Source organism: Convolutriloba macropyga, chromosome 15 (genome assembly GCF_964194025.1).
Source record: "Convolutriloba macropyga chromosome 15, txConMacr16.3, whole genome shotgun sequence".
Classification (NCBI taxonomy): domain Eukaryota; kingdom Metazoa; phylum Xenacoelomorpha; order Acoela; family Convolutidae; genus Convolutriloba; species Convolutriloba macropyga.
This window is the reverse complement of record NC_134482.1, coordinates 23,072,175-23,084,671: the sequence shown is the minus strand read 5'-3', so window position 1 is coordinate 23,084,671 and position 12,497 is coordinate 23,072,175. Positions and strand designations below refer to the sequence as shown.

Genomic DNA, 12,497 nt, shown 5'->3' with positions numbered 1-12,497 from the left:
GCTTGAAAAACTGACAGGGCTAAAGATTTCCATGCTTCAAATTATGCTACTGCTCTTGAAAAGAGAGAACCTCGCAATCACCTGTAAATCCCAAAAGGGACATTGCAAAAGCACCAGGCAGATATTCTTAGAATCTAAACTGAATTTTTCAGAAGAAAAAGAAACGAAACTTAATCCATAAATTACCACTCCATTAACCCATTAACTGTTTTGGAGTCACCGCCATTAGGAAAAAAGATATACATTTCTCTTCTCGCTTTTTGGAGATCGGATAGACAGAATTAATTATAATATTGCAGACAGAATTAATTATAATTAAAGTAGTCGTTAAAAAGATAAAAGGAACAGATGCCCCAAGAATATTCACAGGAAGAAGTAACCAGTTAAAATTTTAAACAGGAAATCCAATAATATCTTCGTGATGAACAAAGTTATATAAAAAAAATTACAAACGGAAATGACAAATAATCTTAGAAAAAGCTGAAAATAACATTTTTTTATATCTGGTAAAATTACAGCAAACAAAACGATACAGGTGTTAGGAGAATACCAGAATGACATATGCTATAATATGGAGAATAGTAAAAAACATGAAAACAAAAAATTCCACTTCTTGATTCTTTTTAGTTAAAGATCAAATTGAAGAAAAATGAAAGTAGAAAATGAAGACATTTCAATATTTCGCCTTACATAATTAGATAAACTTAATAGCCTGTCACCTCCATAGATAAAAAAAGTAATGAAAGAAGAATAAGATTCAAAATATTGAAATAATTAGCAAAACTGTTACAAAAATACAATTAAGAACAAATTTTCTTTGAAGTTCAAAGACAAACGCCAAAAATTACTAAATATCAATAGAACGAAATTGAAATCTCTGACGGGGAACAAAAACTTTTTACAGTAACAGTGGCGCAACAGTGGGGGGCAACGGTGGCAGGGGGGTCTTTGGTTGCACGGGCCCTTACGGCTTGAATGATGTGCGGGGTGCGGATTGGTGGGAGTGAAGGGGGGGGGGCTCATGCCGGGGGGATTGGGGTGGGGCCAATTTCTAAGAACCGCCTTTCACACCATAAGTATAAGTCTCCAAAACAGTTTTGTAAATCTTATACTTGGAGACTAGCGAGCTGAAAGGCTCTGAGATAACAATGCCCGCTGGTACTACCTGTTTATCCCATTATTGGGGACAAGTCAAATGGGTCAGACAAAAAATCGCATAAAAAGACCAGCAAGACTAATATAATTGCTTTAATAATAATAATGAATTTCACTAAACTTGGTTTTGCCAAGCTTAGTAAATCCCTAACGGGGCTTGAATTTGATTTCCCTCAAACACTGTCCATCCATATGGGTATGATTTGTAATTAAAATTCTTCTTAGCTAAATCAAATAGATATTCTTTGAATTTAAATATTCTTTAAAGATAGATATTCTTTAAACTTCGTTTGAGAGTAGTATAAAAAGTCCGCTCACAGATCCAAAAATGAATTAAAAGCCAAAAATTAACTTAAAAAAATCAAGAAATGAGCGCATTTTGAAACTTGAAACGCATTCTTCGGCTATGAAAAACACTGTGGTCGGAATTGCCGATGTTCACATTTCAAAACAGCATCAAATAAAAATTATTGCTACAAAAAACCAAATAAAAACGAAAAAAAAACTGGTCCGATTGCAGAAAAAACTGCCAAAAACGGTTGTCTATATGCAGCATTCTGTCAAAAACTAATTTCAAAGTCGAAAACTCATTCACTGCACGCAGTGCATGTTCAAAAAACTTCTCTCGCTCAGACAACATTAGTTCGCACAACAACCTCACTCTTTCGCTGTCAAAACGCCGTCTGAAAGAAAAGTACTTCCGGTAAAAAAAACCTCAAGAAAACCAATACTCATCATAGCCCCAGCAATCGCTTCGCGGCTATTAAAAAGACTACTCGACGTTTCTTCTTTGACTAATTCTTGTCTTCAAAGGATCGGGAATTAAAAGCGCGTTTTTTCATGATAACATGTTGAACTTTCTGGTTAATGTTGAACTTTCTGTGCCATGCGCAGCAGTAGGTGAGCCCTCTTGTTCTTTATTTGAAATCAATAATTAAGACTGAAAATCACAGTGTAAGTGTTGAATTTTTGAACACTTCACTTTTCTTCTCAGAGCAACTCACAAAGAGACAGCTAACGATTGGATGCGACTTACGCAGAAAGTGATTTCAGAGCATCTTTGATTGGTGCAGCTTTAGGAGTCGTCAAATGCATGGCATCGTCGCATCCTGATGGAATTGTCTCCACAGGTATGATGATTGGTGACCTCCTCCTGCTGGTGCAATCAGCAGACGCCTCCTCGAAATCATTATGATTCGTATTCTGAAGATCTGCAAACGAAACTAATCCATTCGGCAAATTATTAGTTGTCAAATAAAGCTTCACTGAAATGACACATTCGATACCGAGACTTCGATAATTCTGATTTATATTAAAGAACAATTAAAATATCAAGAACAACTAACAGGTTCTTCTACCGATAGGTAATATTGCTTCGAATGTTCACATTGCTTTCAGATATCTTTGTTTTTGATAGTGCGGCTCAACTTTGACATTTTTTGCGTAGTTCATCTTTTCGAAAGTTTCAATTCAAGATCATTTACAAACTTTTTTCTTCACGGTTGTGGGATCCGCGCATTAACTTCATATTTCCAGTTATTCCTTATACAAAAGCGAACTTCATTGCCAAATATTTTTTGCAACGGAAAAGCAGATACAATTCTACACTCAAGTTATAGAGATTATTCAAATAGCACTAGATGGGTTCAATTAATATGCATCCAGTAAGCTGGGGTGGGGCAAAAACTGAAAAGGTACCACTTTTGTGTTTTCTCTGTAACGAGTTTCCCTGTGTTCATATATTTAGAATGGATTATCGATTTGATCAATTCAATCTCACCTGTGACCACCCGTGAACTATCATGATACTGTGTCAAATAGTCTTCTTCATTATCAGGTTGATAACCACTTTTAATTGTTCCACTCAGATCATTACTCAAAACAGTGCTTTGTCTAATGGTAGCAAATCCCGCTTGATCCCAACTCGAAGTGTCACTAAATGCGACATCTATGTTTAGATTCAGCTGGTCTGAAACGAGAACCTTCAATTAGCATTTGAAACCTCTCAAATGATACCTAATAATGTCTAGAAAAATATATCCTCAAATATAGAGTTGATTGACTAAAACTGATGAAAAAAGAACGCATCAGAACATTTAAGCTCGTTTTTACTTGATGTTGCAAAATATGGGATCTTTTCCGCTTGATCCCCCTCCCCCAGCTTAGTGGGTGCATATTATTTGCAGCGCCCAGTCACACGTGCAATATTTTACAAATATTTTGAGTAATAATTAGTAAATAATTTCATATGGCAATGAATAAGGATGGGAGTAGTAAGTAAATACTGTCTCAAGAGAGGGGGGGTTATCCTACGATACTTAAACATGGGATAATAGGGGGTTATCCTAGACGGAAAGGGATTAACTTTCATTCTTTACCAGATGTGACTATTTCCAAGGCGGCGAACTTGTTTTCGGTCAAACAGCCAACTTTGTTCTAAATTTCGTTCCGATAAGAGCTGCAAGTGAACAATTTATTGAAACGTATTTTAGCACTCATAAACACAAAATTTACACGGTTAGGAATTCAAAAGGCGCAATTTACGTAGTTAAGTACAATAAGTTTATTGTCTGCGTGCAACTTTAAATGCTGGTTCTTCTTCATAATCGCTACTACTACTACTTTCACTGCACTCATTAGCTTCATAATTAATGAATGGGTTAGGGGAGGAAGAGCTGGAGCTGGTGGTAGCATCGAAATCTACGATATCATCGCTATCAATATCGTCCTCGTTAATAATACTTGTCATTGCAAATCCCGGGTCAGGTGTTTCCCATTCTTCCGGGCTTTCACTTATTGTTGTATGCGGTACAACAAAACTATTATTATGGTCCCAGTTTGGACTCGAATCTAGAAGGTGAGCATAATTTTCTACATTTTCGTAGTCCCACTCTACTTCATCGCTATCCGAAGAAAAATCTTCGACTCGGCAATGATCAATTTTATAGTGGCCGAATGGTAGTGTTTTAATTCCCTCGTTCAAAATGTGGCGTTTATTATCAAAAGCAGAGAGACATATTTTATTCGTTAAAACCGTTTGTAGAACATGCTTTTCCGAAACAATCCTTGTGTTTTCAGCGCGCAGTGTACTACCAGTCACAAGTGTATTATTGTAGTCTGCATGTCGAAGCAAATTTTGGGCTGCTCTTGTTATTCCTTTGGCGGACATTTTTCGGTTACCTATGAACAGAAAAAAGCAGTCAAATTATGACAATCATACAAGGTTAGTTGGTACTTTGTTAGTTTTTTCTTGAATCATTAAACGTAAAATACTCACTAGTGGAAGTAATGCTGTACAGCTTTGGCTTCAGGCATATAAATTCTTTTATATAATCCCCTGCAAATTCGTCTTTGAATTTTAAGACGACGCGCTTATTTTCTTCGCTGTAGAGTTCGTGATCTTCTGGGTAATTTGAGAAGTCGAATTGATCAAGAACATTGCTCTCCTTCAGTTCACGGTAGAGATCTTCACAATTGATCCGGTATAGCAAGCTATCAGTATCACTATAAAGTAATCGACAGTCAAATGAAGATCGCATTGTTCCATAGTGAAACTGATACATGTAGTATTTCGCTAGATCAAGTATTGTGGCCCCTACTATAGTTGGTGTATCCCAATAGATCTTTCTTGGGTGGGAGGAGAGAGCTGCCATGTTCTCGCCAAACACTTTGAATTTTTCAAACTCAAACTTGCTTACTATGGTTAGGGTTCGTCTTGCGTCTCTCGTAAGCTCGATTTTCATCCGTCGACATTTCGATTCGCAGTTTTTCCCATAAACGGCGTTGTTCATTAGTTTATAGAAACTCTCCTCAAATTTATTCGAAGCCGTTTGTCTTTTCTCACTGTTCAGGGTTATATAGGGTGTTAACCAATTGTTTTGAGTAAACTGTAGCACGCGATGCATTTTCCTCACGACTAATCCCAAGTTAACATACAGTTTCAACAGCTTGTAATGCAGCACATAATGGTCTTTGTCGAAGAAAGTCTGCAACAGTTTTGGAACTTTTAAGGGGGGTAAGTTATGACTCTCTCGCAAATTCACTTGGTAGTCACTGAGCCAGTCATCCTCAACAATATTTTTCGATGGTGCGAGGGGGAAGTCCTGATGGTAATCGTGTAGACTTGCTGGATAATGCAGGTCGACTTCCACGAAGTAACCAACAGGGTTATCATCAGGACAGTTTAGTATCTCAGCCAGTGTAATATCAGAGTTAAGCGTAAAATCTGACTGAGGGAGTTTTTCATTTTGCATGACGCCACCGTATAGGTTATTGGCGTCCACGCAGAAGCCAAATGTCGAGGGTTGTGAAGAGTCGTAATCTGGTAAATATTTATTATTTGCTGTAAACTTTCTCATCTCGTAGACTGAACATACTCCCCCACGTACTGCTCCTTCTATCATATCGAGGTGCTCGCGTTCTGTAAGCAATTCGACCTCCGCCTTGCATATTCTCAAGGATGCTTCCTTAGCCATATTTGGCAGTGTGTAAAAGTGCATGCAATCGAGTTTGTAGGTGGAGAAACTGAGCTCTCTATGGAATTCACAAACGCATGCGAGAAGAGCGCAATCGGTTTTCAGGTATGCATCGTGGTAGTCTTGTAGAGTTTGGCAATTCAGAGTGTTCCACATTGTCTTGGCGTGGTTCAAGATTTTTTGAGTTATTGTGACTGCGTTTCCTTCTAAAGTGTTACGCCATTCATTAAGAGGCGGTAAGGATTTTTCGCTGAACTTTTCTCGATCGCTAACATATGAATAGGGGTAATATCCTTTTTGCTGCAGGAGCTTCAATTCTGTTGAGGATAGGTTAGGAAAGACAGAAGCAAGTATTCCAAAACGATCTCTTGGTAAAATGTCAACCAACTTTTCGAGAGACGAATTCATCATTTTGAATGAATCAATGAACCTCAGAATTTCATACTTTTTAATCACTTTTCCATCATCTAGGGTTATGGTCTCCACGAGTACTCCAAAATTCATGGAAATGTATTTTTCATCAGTAGATGGAATTACACTTACAGTGGTCGTTGGCTCACAAGATTGGAGGGCTAAACAAATGTGATGAAGGTCATAATTTTGCATATTATGACCCACCACAGGGGTAAAGTTGACGTTCCTTCGTGCTCGATTGCATTTTTCATGAGCCCAGCCAAGAAATTGTCCGCTGTAGTGGCAGTGATCCAGATCAATTGATGATTGTTCATCATTATCGTCAAAGGCTTCGTTACATATCCAACATTCGCTAGCTGCACTTTTCGGATACTGGCTACGGTCACCTCTGAAGAAAGGAAAAGCTCGTTTGCGCTTGTATATATCCTTGGCTAGTGTGTGTAACATGTTTACAAATTTAGTAATGCAATCTTCAGAGCTGTCCACGTGGAAGAAGATGGGTTTTGTTGAGTAGTGATCAATTACCGCAAGTGAAAACCCACAGGGCTCGTGTTTTTCAATAACTCTGGTGTATGAGTTGTTCCCGTGGGGCGTGCATCCTGCTACTGGATACAAGAAGGATTCGAAGTCAAAGTAAATGACAAATGGAACAAACCAGGTAGCGGCCAAGTTTTTGAATTTATATAAATTTTTTCCCGGAGCTGGTAATCGAACAACAGCCGGCGCATTTTCACAGCAGGTTTCCATATGTGCAGTAAGCTTTGCAAGGCCTTCTTCACACAACCAGAAACAATTCCGGCAAATATGAAACGCAAAGCGAAATTTGGTATTTCGGAGTTGACAGACTACCTTAACCAAGTTGGTAATCAACACATAATGGTAACAGTCTGCTTCGTATAAAAGCAAAAGATCCATTGTGAAGTTTGAGACAAACTTTGACACTCTGAGTGGAAATAAGTCTCTACCATCATAACCAAAAACGTTGATTCGAACTTCATTTAGATTTTCGAACTGATTGATGTCTTCTAGCCCCATGGGCATATCGAAGTGTCCAGTTGGTTGATGAAGGTTGGCTTGCTTGTACGTTTCGGGTGAAGTTTTGTCTGTGTTGTAGTTCCTTCCTGGTCGATCTAAGCTAATATTGTTGTGCATATGATATGCAGCAATATAGCAGTAAAGGAAGCAATTTGCGTCCTCATGGTTACGAATATTAAGTAAACCGCGGCAATTTTGTAACTTAGATGGTAACGCAATGTAAGACGAGCCAGTTATAGGTCGGTAACGTGCAAGGTTCACAATTAATTTGATAACTTTCTCAAGCACCCAACCACTACCATTAGAGGCAAATGTCGTAAGCACTATCATCATCTTCTCGACCATAGTCCAGAAGGTCTTACTGCTAAGTCCCTGACTATACATCGGTGTCATGAGCGAATTTGCATAAATTTCAATAAGCTCATATTCCTGATCTTCGTTTTGACTCGGCTTTCGGAGTTGAAGATGAGCACTAAATTGAACTTTTTGTGATCCTTGTGAGACTTTTTGTTCTATAAGCGAATCGATTTGTGGTTTATGCTGGAGCATGAACTGAGCAAGGTCTGTGTTGGCTTGGGTTGGTGATGGCAGCAGATGGTAGCTCTGAAGGGTACCATTAAAGGCAGTTTCGGCCGGCGCTTGAGTTGGTTGGAATTGATCGCCAAAGACAAGTAGAGAATGCAAACAACTCATATGCTGAGCAAATAATCTGGTGTCGTTAAAGCCCATATAGCAGGACCAACAACAATTTGTAAATTTTTGATGACAAGTCCTCATGTGTTGTTCCAGTTCAGAAAGTTTTCTACAAGTGAATGTACAAATACAACAGCTAAAGACTGGTAAACCTATTTTGTCGGGATGGTAGCGATGCTCATGGCGAGATTGATTTCCTCTGTTTGCAAAAGTTGCCGAACAATATTTGCAATTGGAAACCATAGTTGAAAAATTCAAGATTCAAAAGTTAACAGAGATAATGACAACTTTCGTAAACATGTAACTCAACTTCAAATGGCGAATTTATTTCTATTCCACACGAGGTTCATATAAGACGCGCGCAATTCAAACTTTCAAAATCTTCGAATTTGATTGGATAATAAGAGCGCGTCCCCGCTTTAGTCAACTACTATGAACATATCAAGCTGCGTTGAACGTAAAGTAGCGCTTGACTTTACGTTTCTCACTGAACAACACTGACATGATAAAACTTGTTTGTTATTTTCGAGTTATTAGTTTAATATATAAAAAGATTTTTTAAAAACCAGGGGTAGTTCATTTTAGTTATTAGTTATATGTGATGTAAGAAAGCATATCAATTGCAATTTTTTGATTTGCTAACTTTTAGGTTTAGTCAAAGTAAACTTTTATGAATTTTCAATGATCTTTCAATCAAATATTTTAATCTTTTTTCTTCATTTTCATAGATAATATGCTCCAATGACATAAGGGTAGAGGAAACATTTGTGTTTGAATCCGTTAGATGTAATATTACACTCCAGTAGCCTACATAAAAAGAAGGTTTTGATTTGATTTCCATAGAATTTTTGAATAATATTGCAAAAACATCGCTTTTTTGTACACTTTGTTAAATTTTAAGTACAAGGGATGCTTTGGACGGTTATCATGCACAGTTTTATTACTGTCACGGTGTTTGAACAGCTAAAAAATCTACTAAAAGCAAATGAAATGTTCAATTTTTTTCGCTTAATGTTGTAAAAAAAAGCGATTTTTGTAGTTTTTTTACTGTAGATGCCGATGGGTGCGTCTGACGATGTTGGTCATCATAACCAAAAATGCTCCCCGGGCACTAAAACGCAGGAACCGACAAGAAAAAATCCCTCATATTTATCAGGAAAAAAGTTAGATTTTCTGTCAATCATGATCAATCAATGTCATCACATGACATCCAATGACAAGCCCCCTGTTGCAAGCATTTTTCGATGACAGCTGTTATGAGATGATTTTGTCTCCAGCCCCCAAAAAATTGGTTTTTTAGAAAAAACATGGTGTATCATTATTATTTCGGGTAATTCAATTGCTAATTAATGCCAGATGTTAATGAGACGTTAATGTCCAGATGTTTTAAAAATCGGTGAAGGAGCCGTTTTTCGACCCTGACCCTTATGAACAAAAGTGACAAGCATGTACCACTGATTACAAATCTGTTTAAAAAAATGGGAATTTTTTTCGTTAATTACTAATTAGACTAATTAGCTGTTAATTAAAGGTTAATTATCTCATGAAGGATTGAGTTTATTTTGACGAGCGTTATGAGCTTTTTTGTAGTACAGTGTCTGAGAGTGTCAACCCAATAGTCAGTTTCATCCCAACTATCTGTTGGAGCCGACTTTTTTGGGGTCAAAGGTCACCATGAAAAACAAAAAAAAATTTTTTTCGTTTTTTTTCAACTTTTTTAGAAGAAATGTGGTCAATTTTTTTATTCATATCGGTAGCCCACAAAAAACAGTTGGTAATGGCGTTCAGGTTTTGAGTTTTCGTTCCGTCGAAAAAATATTATTAAGCAAAAAAACCGGAAAAATCTCATTTTAAAAAAAAATCCTTTCTTTTTTTCCTCCTTTTTGCTGAAAAAATGATAAAATGATGTTTTACTAGTTTAACTAACACCTGAAGGTATACCCAACAGGAGCGCTGATATTATATCAGCATACGAAGAACGATTTGCTAATTGAAGTTTTTGTTTGATAAGGACTTTATGCATTTTTTGAAGCTTTTGTTCATACCTAATTTTACATTTCAATAGCTTTCTCAACAAATTTTCTCTCAACCAATCAGAAGCTTGTTTGCTTCCTGCTATATATTCGAACACGTTTGAACATGTCCATTTTGGAATTTTTCTCCCAACTTTGTCTCACTAAACAGTACTGTTTTTGTGAACATGTTGAAACATGTCCATTTTTGTAAAATTCCGATTCTAAAGTCTGCTAGCTATGTAAAAACATTAAAAGAAGAGTGTCAATTAGCGAGCTATTCACAAAAGATAGTAACACAACACATCAAAGTGCAAAGGAAAAACAATTCAATATTAAATAAGTTGTTAGAGGTCAAAAAAGTAAAAGTCCATTAGAGAGTCTTCTTGTTTTCGTTTTTTTTTTGGTGCTGCGCACACTATTGGAGTTTCTGAGCAATTGGGTGTCTTGACATCGGCTGAATTTGTTTGGGGTTGTGGTGTCTGAAAGTTTGAACCAGATAAAATGTTGACATCAAACTGACTTGCAAAATTGTCAGAGATCTTGTTCTTCCTCTGGAAATCCTCAAAGAGTGACGGACTTGGGGTTGGAGTAAAAGTTGGGCTTGGATCTACAGCAGGAGTTGTTGGAACACTGACTGAAACACTCGGTGGCTGACTGTCCGGTGAGGATGGTGATGATTTGACACCCCACATATCACCCAAATTTTCGAAGGCTTGATATGTACCGAGTTGATTCTCGAATAAGGGCACACAATCGCAGTCGTATCTGTACAAGATACGTCTCACTTCCTCCGGCAAAGTTTCTTCAGTCGAATGCATTTGTGGTATAGTTTTTGGTGGTAAGTGTCCTCCAGAAGTAATGACACTGGATTCAGCCGGCTCCGTTTTTTCCGGTAGGGCAGCAATAGCGTTAATAAATAGCTTCGGTATCAAACAATGCTGGTATGTGTACCACAAATCGTTTTTTCTTTTCTGTTGTATCAGAACGACAAAATTTTCAAACACGGTTTGGTAAACAAGAGTTCTCTCAAAAGAGATAGCAGACTCCGAAAGAATTTTCACGGACATTGTTTTCAAGTTCAATTTCGATTCAATAGTTAACTGTTAAGTAAGAGCAAAAGAAAGAAATGAACACAAGTACAAAATTCTTTCCCAACATGTGTTTCGCAAGGTTCGCCTTATCTAAGACCAAACAAATGATTGGAGCATAATCACACCTAGTTGCCTAATATATTGTATATAACATGTGGTTAGCCACACTGTTGTTCCTTTACAGAGGAATTTGGGGTCACATCTGTTTTGTATTGGTTTTATGTAAATTGTGTGTGGTCTCTGCACTATACTATCTAGGGTCACATCTGTTCTAAATCAACTTGTATGTAAAATACATGGGTGCCTACACTATTAATGGTTAACTATCTCCCACACAGAAGTGTGGGTTGTGGTGATAAATTTATTGCTTTCTATACAAAACACATGTACTTGTTATCTTTGTTCGCAAGTAGGTTCTGGTGGTTTATAGAGGTGTGGTTTTAATTAACTATTATCTAAAAACGAACACAAGTACAAAATTCTTTCCCAACATATGTTTCGCAAGGTTCGTCTTTTCTAAGACCAAACAAATGATTGGAGCATGGACACACCTAGTTGCAATTTATATTGTATATAGCATGTGGCTAGCCGCACTTTGGTTCCTTTACAGAGGAATTTGGGGTCACATCTGTTTTGTATTGGTTTTATGTAAATTGTGTGTGGTCTCTACACTAAACTATCTAGGGTCACATCTGTTCTAAATCAACTTGTAAAATATATGGGTCCCTACACTATTAATGTTTAACTCTCTCCCACACAGAAGTGTGGAGTTGTGTTGATAAAGTTATTGTTTTATATACAAAACACATGTACTTGTTGTCTTTGTTCGCAAGTAGGTTCTGGTAGTTTATTGAGGTATGGTTTTAATTAACTATTATCTAAGGTCACATACGTATAAAAGTCTAAAATGAACAGTCTCAAATACGCCGTGGGGCGTACTTGAGATTGTATTTACCAATCACTTGGATTTAATTAAAAATATGACGACACTGGTTTGATCCCAACTTGCCGCGCCTCTTAACTTCGTAGTTATTTACATTATGTTGACTGAGAATGATCAAACAAGTTGCCTACGATGCCTTTTACTTCCTCAAAAGACACACAGTTTGGAGATTGCTATTTCGACATTTCCCAAACAGAAAAGCGTTTGGTCAGGGCAACTTTAAAAACGTACGAGAGACCCGGAACATATGTGTTTCTAAAGTTGTTCAAGAAAGCGGCCGAGGGTTACGAGTTTGAACAGAGAATTTCTCTGACTCTAGAAGAGTTTGGAAATTTAGTCAAAAAAGCAGAAAAAATACGTGAAGCTGCTGCAACGCAAGATTCAAAACCACCCCCAGCAAAGAAGCAGAAATTTGATCAGTGTAGTAGAGATGGTGGAAGCAATGTTTGAGCGATCTCCCAACTATTTCAAACAATTTCAAAAGCAGTTCAAGTTTTTAATTGCTGATGAAAAGCCAAACTTAACAGCTTCGAAAAATCCTGCTGTGTGTCCTCATTTTGAGTCTGAATTTTATCAGTTACCAACTAACCATTTTCACGTTCTGATTGAGAGTGCAATCGATGTTGAGACCATGAAGCCAATCAAAATTTTTGCAGTTCCCTGTTTCTTCACTACC

General features: G+C 37.3%; 1 protein-coding gene across 3 annotated transcripts in view; it reads right to left on the bottom strand.

The window, feature by feature from the left end:
- The window catches only part of LOC142354605 (uncharacterized), a 74,135-nt gene that overhangs the window by 10,785 nt on the left and 50,853 nt on the right, over positions 1–12,497 (bottom strand). For all 3 annotated transcript variants that reach the window (XM_075406934.1, XM_075406933.1, XM_075406935.1), the window contains 2 exons: positions 2,936–3,124; positions 2,192–2,366 (listed from right to left, as the gene is read on the bottom strand). In XM_075406934.1, coding sequence (XP_075263049.1) covers positions 2,192–2,366; positions 2,936–3,124 — 364 coding nt within the window. The remainder of the gene's footprint in view (positions 1–2,191; positions 2,367–2,935; positions 3,125–12,497) is intronic.